Below are 20,484 nucleotides of genomic sequence, written 5' to 3'. Positions count from 1 at the left end.
GAAATTAATATAGTGGATTTTAGAAAATATTATAATTTGGAGAATATAGAGATTATATAATATTTAATTTAAAGCAAGATATAATAAGATATAATATTAAAATTCAATAATGCTGTTAGTATAAAGCGATAATTCGTTCGAGAAAAAGGATTAACGATAATCGAATTCGACATGTGTTCTTCGTCAATCGATCTCCAAAGAATCAAAGAAATTTACAATTACAGAACATTCACGACAATATTTTCACGAATCATTTCTTGTTTCGTTCACATGAACATCTGGAGAAGAACAAAAGTAGAATTTTAAAGAAAAAAATTGAATCAATTATATCAACTTTCAAATTGTTTTATTTTAAGTGATTCCAGAAAACTCTGTCAATATTAATTTCTGACAATCACAAAAGAAATAAAAAAATTTGAAAATTTTATTAGTAAATATTCAGCAATTACATCGTACAGAGAATATTAAATCAAGTTATATTATTGAATTACGATATTATAAAATTAATATTAATTATCGACACATTGAGATTAAAATTAAATCACATTAAAACATTATTTTGTATAGCTTATAAATCATATAAAATTAAATTTCAATGTTGCAATTCTATCTTTCCATTCACAATAATTAAATACATCAATTTTCCATTATAAATCTACCACTATTATTTTCAATATCAAACATTACAATTACAATACAAAAATAATTATTATCAGCACAATATAATACATAAAATAAAAATAACATAACTCTAAAACAGTTAAGAAAATCATTTCGTTTCTTTCTCAAACTGTTTTACCTTATTACCTGATATTTCGTAACGAAATTTCAACACCGATAAGAACAAAAGAACCGAAACGACCTAGGAAAATCGGCGGCGATCTTTAACGGCGGCCACAAGGAAAATTACTCTCGCCGATGGAATAAACTTCGATTGGCCAGGAAAAGGTCGTCGCCGGTAGTTGTTATTAGCCGAACGTTTCTGGCCGAGTTCCAACTCTTCGGATCAGCTTCGTTTGCGAGAGGGATAGAGACTTCTTGTTTCATTGGCGACCCGCTATCGGTCCGCTCCTCAACACGTAATTATCCCAACTTTCCATCCCCTCGATCTCTCTCTTTTCCATTCATCATTCTACGTGCATCGCATTATTACGGAAAATCCGAGATAACAATCCGACAAAGTGATATTGCGTGGAAGAATTTAACGAGACCGATATGTTTCCCAGAGTATCTTTTATCTTGTCTCGTCTTGTGAGAGGAAAAGTCGATTCATTTATGGAAAATGGATTCTCTGATAGAATTATTTAATATTCTTCTTTTTATTTTCTGTTTGGTTTGCAGGCAATTTTTTTTTTCTTTTATTGCTAGTTTTCACTTGTTTCATTGTCTCATTGAGTATTGATTTTCTTATACATATATATATATAATACAATTTCCTTTTATATTATTCAAAAAATCAAAGACCATTTCACAATTTTTATTATTATTACCTTATTTTTACAATTTTATTTTGTTCAAAAATTGATTTTAAAGAATACGTGTGCCATTTCATCCACTATTTCTTCAAATTGGCTTCGATTCACGAAATCAGATCGAGTTGTTAGTAAAAAAGAAAAAAAGAAAAAAGAGATCTATTCACTGTCTCTCCTGAACCGCATTAACACGATAGTGAAATTAAACGTGAATTCCATGTCCGTGAAAACATCAGAAATGTTCATAAGTGGACCAAATTGCCGTTGTTGAGCAAGGATTAAGCCACCATGAGGAATACGATTTAACCTTAAAAGCTATTCGTGTTCATCAAGAGAAAAGAGAAAGGATCACGTATGTTCGTTCAGACGAGTCTTATTCCTTTCATTAGATCTTGAATGCAAGCATTTTCCATTCCATAACGCAATCCTCAAACTTCATGAAATCCTACATTGTACGTTTCTTCATAAAACAGATAAGAATCAAACACGAATGTTAATATTTGCAGCTGATATTTCGATATATTTCATTTAATTGAATACTGATTGAAGCAAACAATTTTGTAATTGTTCGAGATTAAATTATATAATATATTGAATTATTTCATAAATATGATAACTTGATGTATTATACGTTGCTATTAAATTAAGATTCGTTTTATTCAATTAAAATTATTTTTATATAATTATAAAAATAAATAGAATAAATTATCCTCTTTGATAAATTGAAAGAAATCGGTCGAAAAATTCTTGATCTTCGATTCAGAAACGCGTTAAGGGATGACGAACGAATGCGTCAAAGAAATGTACAAAACTGGAAATCAGATTTTCTAAAGGCATCAAGATCAAAGTGGCATGCTTCGCGTACCTTTGTCGTGCTATGCCAGCAACAAAATTTTCCAGCTGGACTTTTATCGAATTTCACCGGTGCCATAGCCGGCCTTCCGTGGTGAAAGTTCCCTTATTCGCAAAGGGGACTTCTTTACATCGAGATATCTGCCACGATTCCCAAGATCTGTCCTCCAGGACATCTTATACACGTGTCTACACGTATACACGCGTAGTATAACATACACGAATGTATAGATTTTTTGTGTGCGAGGCACACGTAATGGGGATATGATGTTTTAAAGGATATAGGTCAGGGATTCATCGGATCCTCTATGCGAAGGTTTCGAAACGGTTGTTCTATATCGAAAGTTAACCTAAATTTCCGCCAAGCGTCTTTTGTCGACCATGGAAATCCTGCTTATAAACGAGCAGCTTATTTCCGGTCTGAATCGCGAATCCACTTTTTCAAACGAGACAGATTATAATCCACCAAGTTTCACGTTGTGTTCGAGACGACGAATGTGGATTTAGCTACTTTATAATGTGACGAATGTGATGGTGGAATGGTGAAAAGGATTAAGATGATTTGATATTATCAAATATCAAAAAGGGAAAAGAAATCTAAATTATAATGGATAATTATAAATGAATGTTAAATAACATTAATTTATTTATTGATTTTATTATTGATTTTATAATTAAATGAATGAATTTAGAGTTGAAGTTTGAAATTTTGATATGCAAGAAACATGCCCTTTCCTTTCTTTTGATGTATAATATTTATCGATTGAATAGCATTTCTATTTCTATCGTCGAAAAATAGCGAAGGTTATATTTATCGATAAGGGAATTAATTTACATACGTCGACCTTCACGTTCTCAAGATACACAGCTTCGTTCCTGCGTGAAAGAATTCGACGTAATCGTCGCGTGCTCTGCAATTTACAGACCCATTCTGCAAATTCTATCGTATTTATTACTGAAAACATGTTTCGGATGATAAGAATATATCAGTTCCAAATTTATAACTCGGAATTTTGATACTTGTTTATTCAACAATCAGATTTTTGATTATAGTAGGAGAAAATAATGGATTGTATAGTGATATATAACATTTTTCAAATCAGATATCATTTTATTTTTAAAATATAGAATATTTACATATTATTGAATCACTTTTTTCTCCTATATTTAAAATATTATAATCAATTTTTTTTCATTCTGTATTATAGGGTTCTTTTTCAGAAAATTCTAAAAATTTTATAAATTCCATTCAACATTTCCTAAACTTATGATCAATTTATACATATACCATATATTATAATTATAATTAACTTTTTTTCACATCTCATGCAATATCATTTCATTTCTTGCACCAACTTTTTCTAAAAAAAAACCTTATCTCTGTTTTCTATCAATTTCTTTCCTCATTATAAATCAAACATTCCAATCAATCTCGTACTGCCATTAGAGACGCAACGATAAATCCAGATAAACATAAAATATTATCTCAATCGTATTCGAATAACTATCATTCTCATTTATCATTGAAACGGAAGTGAAATTACGACCTGTCGAGAAAGAGAGAAAAAAAAAGCATTCGACTATTATTTCACCGGGTTTCCAATCGATCAGATCCCATTGGTATATGCATCGACGGTTCGCTATCGTCGGTTTAACACGCGATTAAAAATCGTTGTCCAGCTCGTGAATTAATTTGCATAACGTCGCACCCCGATCCGGCAACGTTCCAGAATAAATTTACAAAGCTATATGAAATTATGTAAATATCGAAAGAATTCCATTCCCATTACCGACAAGGGGTGATTATATATCGAGCTATCTTTTTTTTTTCCTTTCCTCGACAACTATTTCCTCTTCTCGATCTTTTTTCTATCTTTCCACCTGTATGTCTTTTTCTCTTTCTCTTTCTCTCTTCGATTATCTCCTTTTCTCTTATCAAATCTCGAACCGCGATGATATGTATCGGAGCATAACAATTACATTGTTGCTAATGTTTCTTTTCAGAATCGACTTATGTAAATTCTGCAACATACATATCGGCCGTTAGAACGTCACTGTTAATATACTCGGTGTGAGTATACACCAGCTTGGTGTGAGTATCGCCGTTTTGTGATTTCGTTTTGTCTATCGTCCGCAAATGAACGATGTTGCGTATATAATTTATCTTACAATCAGCGTTCTCGCGCGAAAAATGTCGTGTTTCGAGACAGCTTTTCACGATCGATGTTCAAGCTGACGACTCTTGAGTTTTTCTGACAAAAATGCTTCTCGTCCTTCGTAATCTCGGTTATGTTCTACTTGTTGCGAGAGTGAATCAATCGTATTATGGATGAAAATGTTTTTAATTGTTAGAATGAATATCTTTTTATTTTTTTGCGTTTGCTTTGTGGTTTAGGATAGGAATTTTAGATTAGTTTTTAATGGTCTTCGAAGGTTTTATTCAATACCGATGTTTGAAAAGATTTTAGATATTTATTTCTTATATATGTATAATGTATTTAAGATAATATTGTTTTTTTATATTAATATTGGTTTAATTTATTCATCATCATATTGTAATGATTTAAGAATTTTTCAATTTAGGATGAAATTATTTTGAAATTAGTGAAAGTATCATGATTTTAAATATTTTAGCAGTTCATTTCATGTTTGGAACATTTGAAATAATTGTTTATTGTAAATTTGTTATGTTTTTGAAAGATGCAAAGTGCTTGATCATTTATTCTATGATCATTATTATGTCTATGAGATGTTCTTCACTCTCGGAACGAGTAGAATATTAAATATTCAAATTTTGTTAATAATTTTATCAGGACATTCTGTATATATTCTTAATACGTTTAGTGCATAAATTTATATGCATAAATTTTTAAGTTTTGTATTTTAAACAACAGATTTAAATATTTATCAATAGATATTTAAGTTTTGTCACTTCAACTTGATTGAAATGAAAATATCACTGAACGTATTAAGAATAAAAAGTTTAATTGTAAATAGGTTCTATCGTTTCAATATTTAAAAATAATTGGATATAAAATATTTATAATCCTAATTTTATTCTTTAAGAATTAATATCGATATCTACAAGTAATTCATTTTATTCTATAAGTCTTTCTATACATTGATTTTATATTTCATTCATATTTTTAATCGTAAATTATCTTTTCATTATCACAATTTTTAAAATTATCACTCTCATATTTTAATAATACCTTTTTAGAATTTAATAATTCCAATCATTCTTAAATAAACTATATATTCTTAAATAAAATAAACTTAATCGAAGAACTAATAACAACGGATATCGAATATTTTATTAAATTGTTCATGCTTTTCATTTTATTAATCAATATCATTTTTTATTCAGTTTTTTAATAAGTTCTTCCATTAATGTTTTATCCAAAAACATTTTTATACGAATGATGGACCTATATACACGAAATTTCTGCGAGAAAAGCTTCAATAAAATTTTCGCTTGTCGTTGGCGAAAGCTTGTGTGTTGCACCGCTGATTGTCGAGATATCGACTATGGAAATATACGTCGATATGACACGAAAATACCTGGAACGCTGCAATTTATACTGTTCTGATATTTACATAGGAATATTAATATCCCGAAAAGATTTAAACTTTCGTCGATGGAACGTTTCCCTAAAATGAGAAACTTTCTTTTTGATACTCATCAAATTTTTGTCTTCGGGATATTATCGTGCAGGGAGTTAAAAAAGGAAAATTTAAAAAGGGTGAATGTGTTTAAATAGAAGAAAAATAAAATATTAATATGTCTTTAACTCTTTTACAGTGTAATAAAATTAGCAATAAAATAAATTATTCGTTCATTGTCAAGATTCATATTATTCTTGACTTCTCTCTTAGATTAGACTGTGAAAGAGTTAATATACAATAATTAAAATTAAGAAAAATGGGAATGAAGTTTTGTAGACTTTCCAATAATTTTTTAGAATAATTATAAAACACATTTTTAAGTTTTTCATATTAAATGCACATCGAAATACAGTTTTTAAATTCAAAAATCATCTTTTTTAACATCCTGCACTCATTATTTCTGACACGTGTGCTAGTTTCATCATCTTCGATCGATTCGCACGAATGTCTGTCATGTATGCGTCTATGTGAAAGAATCATAATTATAAAATTGTCATATAAGATAACGAGACTTATCGTACACATCGAAACAACGTCCATTTTAAATCGATTGAGAAAGAAAGGATTAGACTGCGATCGATTCGAAACTCGTATATAAGCTTACTTGTACGAGCTTACGTTTTTCTTTTTTGAAAACACAATTCGATTAATTGTTTAATTAATTGTTTCTTTTTTTGTTTTGTTTTATATGTGTGTCCGTGTATCGTGCCAAGAACTTCGAGTTATCGATACGATTTATTTTTCAGCTACTTCCATCGACATTGCCAAAATCGTCTGACTCGCGACCATTTGTGTCGTCGGTAAGCAATCGGGATTTAATTTCGAACCATTTATTTCAGTAGAATCACGTGTGTACACCTCGAGATTCTGTTTCTTTTTTCTCTTTTATTTTTTCAATTTTTACGGTGCTTAATTTCTTTGTCTTTTTTTTTTGTTTTTTATTTTTTGTTTTTACATGTTGCATGGGTACACGAGGATAAAATGCACAATTTTAACGATGATTGATTTGTATTGAGTTGTACGAAAACTGCTCGAAATTTGTTACAATGATTAGTCTTAATTTTGAAACTTTTTTTTGAAAGAAGTATAAAGAGAGCAGAATTATATTTTTTATAGTAATATTTTCCTCAGATATTAATTTTTAATTTGTGTCTTTTTTATAACTAATAGCTTTAAAATTCAATATTTTTAATAAAGTCTTCAAATGACTCTAATGATACTTTAAAGTAATAAAAAAGTATATACCTTTTTCATCGAAAAATATTTCTATATTAAGAGGCAATGGTAAAAAATATCTAAAATTTTTACTATACTCTATCTCAGAAAAAAAATAAATAGATAAAAAAAAAAAGAAATAAAGAGGAAGCTATAGTCGAACACAAGTTTTGAGCATTTTTCGTAATACATAACGGCAGTTTTGCAGGAAACGTCGAGTTCGTTCATTAACGCGGGGCCAAAAAGTAGACATTAACGTTAACAACTCCCATATTCTCTAAGCGCGACCTATTTCGATGCTAGATTTCACTTTTTCGAGCATTTACAGCGTATACATATTTATATATATATATATATACATATATATATATAGCTTTTCGAAAATTGTAATCATTTAACAACCGAATCTATTAGATTATTAAAAAGGGAAAAAATCCACATCTATTTCCATTTTTGTACTGATAAAAAAAAAAAAGAAAAAACAAAGAAAAAATACAGAAAAAATTCTCTCNAAAAAAAAAAAAAAAAAAAAAAAGAAAAAAAGAAACGAATCACGCATCTGAGAAAATCAAATAAGATCGATCTCGATTGCGACTTGCACTTCCCGTTAACATAAAATTCTAATGATTGCGCTTGTGTTTTCGCTATGCTTTACATGTCTAAACACCCGAAAAAAGAAAAAAAAGAAAAAAAATAATAAAATTGATTCGTGAAATCGAGAACTGAAAATTGGAAGAAAAAAAAAAGAGAGAGAGATCTGCAACTTGCGTATTTTTCTTCAGATCGGTCTTTCGAGCACAGATTTAACGTTAGGGATGCAATCGAGAATGAAAATTCGTCGTTGAAAAAGATTGCGATTTCATTGGTATGCACAGAAATCGAGACAGGAGGCCATCGTCTTGGCGCGCGCGAGCTACCGGAAGTTATAGTCGTGATGCACGGCTGCAACCGGAACACATGGGACATCGTGAAGATTTGAACTCTCTGGTAAAAGTTCTCACAGAAGTTGAAAATGCAAATTCGTGGTAAACGCGCTCAAGTGAAATTTTTAAGGATGAGGAGAAGAAAGAATTTTCTCCACGGTTTCGACGAACGATGGCGAATATTATATTTGAATGGCTGTATGTAACTGTGGTGTATCATTGGATGTAATAAAGGAATTGTACAGAGATATCGTGTCACGATCAGTTGAATCCAAGATAATCTGATTTCGAATTTTTATATCGAAATACATTGAAATACATTGATTTTATTTCGATTTTATTTCCGTTTTATCATTCTATGTTTAATAATGTTTAATGAATCGAGATGATTATTTTGTATTTTGAGTGTTTTTCAGATTATGAATTCTTCATTCGTGAGAGAAGTTTGTGTTTTATATGATTTGAAATTTTTTTGTGTTTTTCATTTTTTTTTCCAAACTGAAGATTAAAAAATGGATATTGATATCAATGTTTCAACAGCATTTTTATTAATAATGGTATGTATATTTAATATCAAGTTTGTAGGATTGTTATTTACATTATTCAATTTTTGAATTATTTCATTGAAACACTTTGTTTAATTTATTATAAATGTAATGTAAAAAAAAATGTATCATTACAAAAACTTCTTTTTATTGCTGTATATTCATCATACTATTTTATTATTATAAATGTTGTATACTCCGCACTTAAAATTTTAAATAATAATTATTTGCATGTAATTTTGATTACATATTTTATTAATACAATTATATTATATTATTTTATATAATTGTGAAGTAGTATTTTATTATAATATTGTGCTTTTCTAAATATTAAAATTCTTGAACTTTTTTTGAATTCAAATATTATCAATATTCAATATATTTATATTTCTTGAATTAAATTAACTCTATCAATATTATATATTTAAAATATTACTACACATTATATAATTTCCGTAAACAGAATATAACATTTCAGATTAAATTTTTCAATGTAAATTTCAGAAATTTCAATATAAATTTTTGAATATAAATATCTAATTAATTCACAAAATTACTTAATTATATTTTGTCACATTTTTCCTTTTTTTATATCTGCGAGTCTATTATTTAAAAATATTAAAAATATTAAAAATATTTTATTATATAGATACGTGTGCACACACATTTTAAATATTATAATAAATCATTTTTTTGCTATTCATATTTATTATTATTATTATTATTGCACAAACTTTGCAATTATTTACTCTTTTTGCGTCTATTTAAAATCTATATAAGCTTTTCCATTTCGTAATTTTCAAATTTTCATATTTCTCTTATCTTTATTATATTTCTCCAAATATACCACATTTATATTTTCATTATCGTATCTTCTTTATCAATTATTAACTACATCATCCATATACCCAATCATTTAATACGACTTCTAAAGAAACTTCAACAAACTATTCAAACTTCTTTAATCATTATCCATTATTTATTCAATCTTTCTAATCATAACATAATACTTTATAATCTCTTTATAATCCCTTCCTTCATAATTGATATACATATACCATTCCAACTAATTACAAGTATTGATGTCATTCGTTTTAAAAAATCAATTCTTTCAAATTCTTTCACACGATTCAGTCGATTGAAAATCAATCGGAGTAGAAGCACAGCAGGGTGCATTGATCGGAATCAGGTATGAGGTGGCCATCATCGTCGATTCCTCCGACCGGGAATAAAAATCGGCTTCATGCTTGCATGGACTGCGCTGATAGGAGCGTATACGAGCGTTGCCCGAACTGATATGACGGAAAAGGGAGACACCTATTGTTCCGTCTTTTGTCCACGAGATTTCGCGACGCTTTTGTCCCGCGAATTGCATCCTTATTGTCTCGAGAAAACCATTTGCACCCTTATCGATGACTGTTTAATATCTGATGGTTTATTATAATACATAATAATTACGCCAAAGTGAAATTTAAAATATTCGATAATAGAGTTGAAGTTAAGTCGATAGAATGGAAATTTCTTGCAAGTTAATATATTCATCCGCGTCTAGATAGATATTATAATACGTAGACCGGATGTGTATACACCTTAAATTAGAATAAAAATGAAATATGCTAAAGTTCGAAGAGTAAGATATGGCTTAAAAGAATTTAAAATAAATTTATTTTGAAACGGATGACATTTATAAATTTATGAATAAGATCTAATATAATCCTTGATTTCCATTTGTTTCTCTTCCTTCGTCTCAAAAAGATTCGAAATTCCCTTTAACCTTCTTGCTCCTACGAAATCCCAACGCAACATCTTATCCATTCCATAGTTGGCCAACTATCCATTTATATGCCATGATTTCCATATACACACTCAATATTGTATCTTGAACTTCCTTCATTGCAAAACCCCTGGAGACCACGGTCTTTGTTCTCTCGACTTTGCTCTGCGACGACCGATAACCCCCAATTGCTCTAATTCGATTCGAGAATACTTGGTTAGGAAACCGTAATTAGAAAGTGAAAGTAAAGAATGATCGTCGAAGAGTGAGAAAATAAAAAATATTTCATAACGATAAGAAAGAAGAAGTAATCAATTATTTTTCAAGCTGTTGGTTTTAATTTTTTCTTAATTTTATTATCAAGATTTCCTTTTCTTCTTAAAAAAAAAAAAAAACTTACTACATGCGATGAATTTATGGAACTAAATATATAAATGGGGACTAAAATTTTATTCGGATTTCGCCAAATTTAAAATACAAAGTTTAATACTATCCTCAATAGCTTATTCCAGTTTCTTTCAACTTATATTTTAAAAAACTTTAAAGCTACCATTTAGCCCAGTTACGCGAGACATCTTGCGCAATTAAACTTCCCTCCATTCACACAAATTCTCGGATCCGGTTATAAATCTTATAAACTAAAACTTATCGATAGAACTTCTCGATTATCGAACCCATTATAATAATTTTCTCGATCCAACGCAACTCCCGTACTACCAACCAACGTATAAGAGAGGATTGGATCGGAATAGGAGAGGGTGGGATTAAAACGAGACGCTCGAAGTTTATTTTTAGTTAGGAACGAAATTGGCAATCTACACTTTCGCCGATCGCGATTAAATATTGAACACGGCCGTAGCAGAGATTAGAGGGGTGAAAGGAAAGAGCTTATTTCGTGGAGTATCATCGGTATCCGGGTTGAACGGTAAAAGTAAAAGAGTTATTTATAGAGAGAAAATATTTCGGTGAGATTGAAATCTGTCGTTTGGAGGGGGTTGCACGCTGTTTGAATTTTGATTAACGATGGATAGCAAGGGATGCAATTGATTTGATTATATTACGTGGTCATTAATCCTCTTAATCGAATGATTACGATCGTGTAAACGTTTATAATGCTTTGATTAGTTTTAATATATATATATTGAAAAGATATTTTGATGCTTGTATATCGTGTACTTGGTTTTGATTTATTACGATTGGTTGGCTTTTTAACGAGTTTCGATTTTAATGGATTTAGTTAGATTTTGGTTGAGATGATGAAAAGAGCATTTTAATTTGAATATTTAATTTTATGTGAAATATGCTTTTCTTTTTTTCTTTTTTTTTTTTTTTTTTTGGTGAAGATGTTCGATGCTTTTTGTCTACTCAAATTGCAAATGAGATTATATTCTGCGAACGTATGGATTGAAAGACAATAATTGATCTTCGCTGTAGAATAATTTTGAAAATTAATTAATATTTCACACAAATGAAAAATCAATTAATAATTCATTCACTAAAATATTAATTTTCCATCCATATTAATTCTACATATATCTTTATCATATAATAACTCTAGGTTACGTTTATATTTTCATTGAACGTAAATCAATATTTCACATATAAAATTTCACTCTCTCGAAATATGAAATATGAAATCCCTTGAAACATTAATTCATCATTTATATTAACAATATTTTCAAATATTTCATAGAATAATTCCAATTTAATATTCATTGTGAAACATCAATTACGACTAAGTTAAATATTTTTATCCAAATTTTAATCAATATCTTATATAAAATTACATAACGAAAAAAATATCAATGGATAATTTACTCCTTCAAAATATCCAATCACTAATTCATCTTTCACATAAAATTACACAACCAATCGATAATTTATTCCTTTAAAATATCAATCACATAAAATTACATAATCAATAATTCATCTCTTGAAAATACCGATCAAAATTCATCCCTCGCAATTAAAATTACGCAATCAATCGATAATTTATTCCTTCAAAATATCAATCACTAATATATCTCTTCCATAAAATAACACAGGAAAATATGAATCGATAATTCACTCGTTGAAACTTTAATTCATCAACTGTATTAATTAAACGAGAATGAAAACGGTTTCCATTACGAATATCTCGAGTCATTCGGATGTTCCAGGATCGTCGAACGCATAATCCGAACGTAATAATTTCCCGACATTAATTTACCGAATATTACAGAATTACGTTAAATCCCGTAGGAATAAGGGCGAAATTAATAACACGGGACCAAGTATCTCGGTGGCTGGTAACGTCGAGTCCAGTGCAAAGCTTTTAGCCTGGTAAATTTATTACTGTCACGCTAACCGGTGGCTCGTATGTGCGTGAGCACACGCGCCTCTTCATCAACCACGCTCGGCCGGAAATGCTTGAAATTTCTCGATGTGATGAATCCTTTGATTCAGGGGCGCATCGAGTCGAGCGGTTTCGTTGAAATTCGCCTCGTCACGCGAGTTTTCATGCTCTCTCTCGATCGACGTGCGTGCGAGTTAGGAAGCAAGGGCAAGGACAATCACCTTTCTCTACTTGAGATCGAGTTTCCAAGGTTTCAACATACGTGCTCGCTTTTTACCGTTTAGAGAGCTATTATCGAGCGTTCGTGGAAATAGAGCGTTTGTTTCTTTACCTCAGGGGCTGCAGCCTGCTGTGGAAGATCACTGTCGGCTGCGGTACGGGTCTAGCGAGCCCGAGGTACCTGAGCTAATTTTATAGGGATGTGTGGTTTTTTTTTTTGAAGTATTGCGTCGAAAAGATTTTTAGAATTGAAGAGATTTTTGAGATTAAAAGAATCGGAAATTTATTTTTGATGAATTGGTTTTATTTATGATTTTTTACGATGGAGATACCTTTGTAAGAATGTGAAAAATACATGTGAAAAGATAGGAAAAATTTAATATTTTAAGATGTCTTTGAATTTAAAATTCTTGTTCTTGCTGTGATGCAAATTGAATTTTTTCAAGTGAGGAAGATCTTTGTGGATTAAATATTTAATTAGAAAATAGATGATAGAATAGTAGATATTGTTTCATTTGCATATAAAATGAATTATAAGGATAAAGGAAAATTATAGCTGAGATAATCGGTTGATATTAACAGTGAAAGTTAATATTTATTATAAAATAAATTATAAAAAATATAAATTTAACTATAGACTATATAACTTATATCGTTATATAAAAATCTATTAAAATAAATCAAATTAATTTTCTTCTTTTTATTGATGATTTTCTTCGTACAAACGCCGAATATAGTATTAAATTAAGTGACCATAGTTCTTGTTGAAAATCCGATAGATTAAGATAAGCTGAATAGATGGAAGACAAGGGCTTGAGCCGATGTGCATGGCCGATGGCTTGTATCGTGGTTTTCGTGTGATACTGAACACGGAATTTATAGTTCTATCTTCATACATATTTGCTATTCGCTATTCCAGAATACATAGATTCCTAGTATAATGAAACATTATTATTCAATGATGAATAATCTTCATTCACATTATACAAAATTATTAAAAATTAATTAGATCATTTTTTAGCATTCCACATTGCATTTTAGCATTTCAAATTCATTTTATTTCTATACGTATCTCCATCAACTTCAAACTCGTTACATTAACGTGATTATAGAAGATTCTACTTGTAATCTGATTAGCAGATTAAAAGAAGATCCATTTATTTATTTATCGATCAAATACTTACACAAGCTCTCTCATTTCTGTTTTTCAATCCTATAATACCACTCTTCCTTCAAAAATCCCTATAAACACTATGCTTAAGATACTCGATATCGATACCAGGTATCTCAATTTCCAATTATCCGGCTACGGTTTTATTTGTCATAGCAAAAGCATTCGATCCTTGCAGAGTGGTAGTCTCGCCGTTTCGACGAGCTTTAATCCTCTAGATGGATTCTCGTGTACAAGCGTTGTCGTTAAACGAGGCTCCAACCTTTTCAGAATGTCAGCGAACGTTATATAGACGATTAATAGGGTGAAAGGGAGAGAGAGGGAAGGAAGAGAAAGGACAAATACATCGACCCCCTTTTCGTTGTTTGTATCCTCCGTAGAATTGAAGTTATGATTGCGAGCGTGGCAAAGGATATAAATTTTAAAGCCGCGTTTCACGGAATATTGAATCCCCGTGAGAGAGCACTTATTTGAGAAATTTTTCTGTGTTTGATAAAATTTATCAGGCGATTTCAAAATTTCAAGTTTTTTACAAATTCGTTTAGTTTTTTGCTCTTGTTATTATTTTACGTGGGTTTCGTTGAAGCTATTTTGTAATTTTATTCTCTAGAGATGTTGTTTTGTATTAACTATCTATTTAATGTCTGATTTTTTTCATTAGCAATGGAAAAAGAATATTTGAATTACAAGATTACTTAAAATAGAAATTCAAGCTTATTTTTCTTTTCAAACAATAATTAATCAAACGTATATTTAGTAATAAATAGTTAGAATAATTATTTAATAGTACTTCTTTTTTAGTCACTGTAATATATTTAACGCACGCGATATTAATAACTATTATCTTATGTAATTTTAATCTATTAGATATAGTCGAACATATTTATTATCCACAATATATTTCCAGCAGTCTTTATACACGTATTTTCTACTATATTCTTACCAACAATATCTCCAATCATCAACTCTAGTACCGCATAAAATTTCCAGTAAACTATCCCCAATAACAATTTCCAATACAACGTCACCGAAAATTATAACAATCTTATCGAATCAATCTTAAAGCCCACTTATATCATATCAGAAAATCAGAAACATCCTTATTAACCATTTCATACGTACATGGCGTTCCTAGAATCGAGTTTCTTTCGAGAACTACCGTAAACAGTCCTTAGCGTGCATTACTTGGAATCAATAACAGCTAACACGACAGTCAGCTTGTCGATATAATAATGTTGACACATAAGCAACGAGAGAGGCGAAATGGGGGATCCGTATTTCGTGATCGATCTTTCGGTCACGAGAACAATTCGTTCCGTCGTGGTGGTAAATCGAAACCGCCGCTTTAATTCCTCTCACCGATGTCTTGTTGCATGCGCAGCAACGTTTTCATCGCACGATATTGTAAAAGAAAAAAAGAAAAAAAAAAGAGAGAGAGGGGGGAAAAAAAGGAAAAGTAAAAATAAAAAGGAGAGAAAGAGAAGGAAGAAGGTAGCAAGTGGTAGAAGCAATCGATAGCTGCGCCACGATAAAGCACCACCACCGACCGCCTCCATATTCCGCGGCAAATGGAAATTCTGCCGCGCGGAAATCGATATTTAATAGGCGCTGCTACAAATTGAAGCGAATCACTCGTAATCGCGATTTAATCGCGTCTAATATCTATAATACCGTTCTCGACATTGTCATTAATTCATGTGGGGTGTCAATCGGACGGTGACAATTCATGGTGTGTCTACATCATGTATAAATCATTAGATCGTTGATATATATATATATATATATATATATATATATATATTTATACAATGCCTATGTTGAAATTGATATGATAATATGCAAAAATATAAATATGCATGTTATCAAGAATTATCTATTTCTTCATTTAATTTGATTACTTCTTTGATTTTGTTATATCATTATTTAATGAATATTGAGGAGTATCATTTATGTTGTAATATGTCGTATAATGTGAAATATTTGATAGTGTTAAAATCTTTTAGAAACAATTTCATCAAATTTGAATTTATTATTTTGTTGGTACGCGTTTCACTTAATTTTATGTTTCCTCGCAAAGCAAAAATTTAAATTAACAGAATGGTCGTTTCATTACTTCGTTAAAATTGCTTCCGTATCCCGTCGCTAATGGAATTTCTCTTCAAGCAGATCGATTATTAACCATTAATAGGTCATACTTCCAGAGAGTTGATTGTGCTTCGAAATTTTCGTTTCCTCGTGTCTTTGATCACCCACTTTAACAAAGTGATTTATAAATAAAAAAATAAAAAATGAGACAAAATTTTCATTAATTTCTCGACAACAAATATATCTGATTAAATAAGAATTAACAAAATTACGATTCTTCTTATCGATTCCATGTTATATGATATAGTCTGATCATAAGCAATCGTGACAACTGATTATTTATGAGTGACCTCATGCTATTCGTTTCGAACGATTTCTTCTAAACCATTGAAATGTCCAAGTGTTGGGAATATGGCTTGCACAGTACTTCTCGATTACGCAATTGATAAATACATGGCATCGATTTTCGCCAACAAGCTATTCAGATTGATTAAGAGCTTTTATGTAGGGCAACAGTTGCGATTGCTCGAAGTATTTTCCACGTATCAAGTAATTGGTTTTTATAGAAAAAAAAGTAAATAGATGAAAAAAAATTCTATTTTTTAAGAGAAATATTCTTAACAATATTTCCTGACCAATTAAATTATCACAAAACACACGATTTATATACATTATAATATACATATAGTACATATACAGTAAAAGCACAAACACAATTTCTGTTTTTCTCTTTTTTTGATGAAATATAATAAAATTTCAATTTATAAGTTAGAAATATTTAATATTCTCAGAAGATAATAATTAATATTCATTCAGGATACTAACGATGATTAAAATTAAAAATTCTTGTTCTACATTCGTTAAATAGTTGTTAAGTGACTAATACTATACAGGATGATTCATTGTCATGTTAATATCTCTCGTTTTTTAATATAATCATATAATATGATAACAAAAAAATTAGTAGAATATGAAATACAGATAAACAACAGATAATAGTAAATCTTTTTACAATCATTTTTCGATGTTAATTTTCGATATCAATTTTATTTTTTAATGAATATTTTTTTATTTTATTATTTTTGGACAATTACCTGATATATTAATGCAAACACAAGATAAATATAATGATTCAAATATTCTCATTTTCTTCGAAAACTTCGAAGAAAATGAGAATATCCTTTATATCTCTCATTAAGAGAATATTCATTCTATCTTATATGTAGAATAAAAACTAAATACAATACGTTATTAAAATAATAACCATTAACTGGATTTATTCCAGAATTCATTTCCAACTAACAAATAACAACGAGTAAATAAAAATTGTTATAGTATTTTAATGAGGTCCAACACGCAATTTGCAATTGTCTGACCATTATCAGGTCGTAACTACTACGCGAGCTTCGTCGCTTCGTCTGATATGATCGGTCCGCAGCCACTGACAATGGCCCGGCCTCTATTCCCTGTTCTTTTCACAGCCGCATCGATGTAGGTCATGGTAACATCATATTCACGGTTTTTTTTCCCTTGCAGTGAATTGTTACCAGCTTTCCAGTCCTATTGCCATTTTCTTTTCCACCCATCCTAAAATTCTATCTTCCTTTCTCACTCTCTATCTCCTATTTACTTTTCTTCTCTTACCGCCATGTTCTTTTTTAGATTTAACTTTAATCTTTCCTTCTTGTACCCATCCTTTGTGTTTTCTTTTCATACCTTTCCCTTTGCTATCTCTTTTTTCTAGTCTGCATTCCATTTTCTTTGTCATTTACTTCACATTTCTCGTTTCTCTACTGCTTTTCGAATCGTATTTTTTTATATTCTTCTTATTTTCTTTTATATTTCTTCAGGGTATTTTATTTTTTTCTGTCTAATTTAGTTGATGAAGAAGAGATAGTTTTTCATTATGTCGCGAATTTAATTAGTTAAAAAATAAAATTATAAGAATTCAATCTTAGGTGAAAGAGAAAAATAGTAACGACAACAAATCACAATTAAAAAAAAAAAGATTATAATGAAATTTTATTTTAACACAACGTCCATCTTCTTTCTGGAAATGTTCTAATTTCCTTCTCCATTATGAAATACTCTTACTAGTAAGATTCGGATTCCTTATCATGATTTAGCATTTATTATTTCGTAGGATATTAATATCTAATATCCGAAAATACTAATTTCAAGTATCTTCTTCGTCATAATGGCAGCCAAGCTCTATTCTTCGTTAGGGGTGCAATCTGGGAAACCAATCTATGAAATTTAGGTTAAAGCTTTTTTTGAGTTCGCGAACCAAAGATCGACAAGACTTAATTTCGGATATGATACTCCTTAAAGGTCCATTGTAAGTTGGTTGAATCATCAGCCAGATCGTAGCTAAAAAAAATTATTCAATTATGTTCATAGATCCGTTGTTCGTAAAGATTGATTTCTTTTAAAGATGAGTCTAATGGTTAAAATATTATTCGTTAGTTAAAATAAGTTCGTAGTTCTTTCATTAAACACATCTGTCCATGATGTTGAAATTATTTGTACTTTGTATATTTTGTACATTTAACAGAATTCGCAAATGTTAATACCAATTTTAATCCCATTAAAAAATTTTCACTTAGTTAATATTGTTCCAAATTGTCGACTTTCCTTTCATAGAAAATATCTATTTGCTACGTGAAAGCAACTTTATAAATTAATAAAGTTACGAGTTTCGAGCACGTTGTATTGTGTCACGAACTTGTAAAATTTCCCTGTGATGGAATTTCCGAAGTTTCGTGGATGTACCAGAGGAGTTTAAAAGCTAGGTATTTATTTAGAAAATATAGCTGTAAATTGAAGTATACCCTCGTTTATAAGTCATCGTATACTTGATAAAGTTTGGATATGAAATAAATAATATTAACGTATTAATTACTTATAATATAAAGAATATATAAATTCGTATTTTTTTTAATAAATTTCATTTATTTTAAATAATATTAATAAATAAAAATTTCTTCATCAAGGATACATGGCAAATATAGGCTCCTTACTTTGAAACATTATAATAATTATTTCAATAATTTGTGAAGGCACATTCAAGAAGTTTTGAAGACGATGACTCTCAACTCAAAATCCTGAAGATCACAAAGAATCACACTAGAGACGAATTTTTAGCAATCCTCGAACATTACACCTACACTGACTATCATTCTTGATTTTCTTAAATTAATTAATTCATTTTCTCTGTTTCAGCGATCACTCGATAAGCAATCGCGTGGATCGACGGGGTCACCCAACGCACTGTGAGTGCGGCGAAGTGACAAGACCCTTATGACGACGCGAGGAAACGGCCGAGAGTGCCCTGGCCACGTCGCAATCTGACTTTTAGGCCTTGTCCCACTCACTTCCACACGTCCCGCCCTCGGCCGTTTCAACCCTCTCGAAAGTCCTCCCTTTCCATCTATCCAACTCGCCATCCTTCCATCTATCGCACCTTGTATGTAACACACCTGATCCTATCCTTCCACTAGCATCCCTCACGACCTATATATACACGTATACATGTACAAAACGACACTGTGCAAGCACCGTGCAAGAAGCGGAGCGAGCCAACAGGTATAGAGAGAGAAAAAGGAAACGATCTCTCGAAGGTGGAATTTTTATTTTTAGTATTTTTAGTATAGAAGGTTAATTTGTGCTAGAGCACACGATTCTGAGATAGTAATTCGAGGTGATGGTGATAATAATTAGATATAAATTGAACTGGAGGAAGAGGAGTTTTGTAAAATGTGCACTCGATGAAGATTAATTTTTAATTCTTTAATTTTATTGGTTTTCTTTGTTTGATTGATCCTTGTATGAGTAGTTTTTATGCGGATTTAATTTACTGTTTATTATTTTGAGAATTATTAGACTTCAATTTTCTTTTTAATTTTAAAAGTAGTTTTAGGAAGTACGTTGTTAATGATGATAGGAGTATTTGTAAGTAAAAGAGGGAATTTGATTTTGCGAGAATGGTAATGATTAAAGATAGAATAGAGTTCGTCAGTCTCATCTCAGGAACAATATAAAATAGCTTGAAGGAGTCCTAAAGTGTCTTACTTAATTTTTACTAAAGGAGAAATGTTCCTCCTTCACTTCGGATTTGAACTCAAAAGAAGGGGATTGTATACTGTTCAAATGGAATGAAAGAGAATCGTGGAATGGTTTTTAGATACATTAGTAATTAAATAAAGTTCAAATAGATTTATAATATAA

General features: G+C 30.1%; 1 protein-coding gene across 1 annotated transcript in view; it reads left to right on the top strand.

Moving 5' to 3' along the window:
- The window catches only part of LOC122716337, a 45,489-nt gene extending 25,928 nt beyond the window's left edge, over window positions 1-19,561 (top strand). The window contains exon 3 of the mRNA XM_043939324.1: window positions 19,480-19,561. Within this exon, the coding sequence (XP_043795259.1) occupies window positions 19,480-19,561 (82 nt within the window). The remainder of the gene's footprint in view (window positions 1-19,479) is intronic.
- The last annotated feature ends 923 nt before the right edge of the window (window positions 19,562-20,484 follow it).

The sequence above is a fragment of the Apis laboriosa genome, unplaced genomic scaffold (genome assembly GCF_014066325.1).
Source record: "Apis laboriosa isolate Shangri-la unplaced genomic scaffold, ASM1406632v1 scaffold453_cov159, whole genome shotgun sequence".
NCBI classification, from domain to species: Eukaryota; Metazoa; Arthropoda; class Insecta; order Hymenoptera; family Apidae; genus Apis; species Apis laboriosa.
This window is presented reverse-complemented; position numbering and strand designations above follow the sequence as displayed.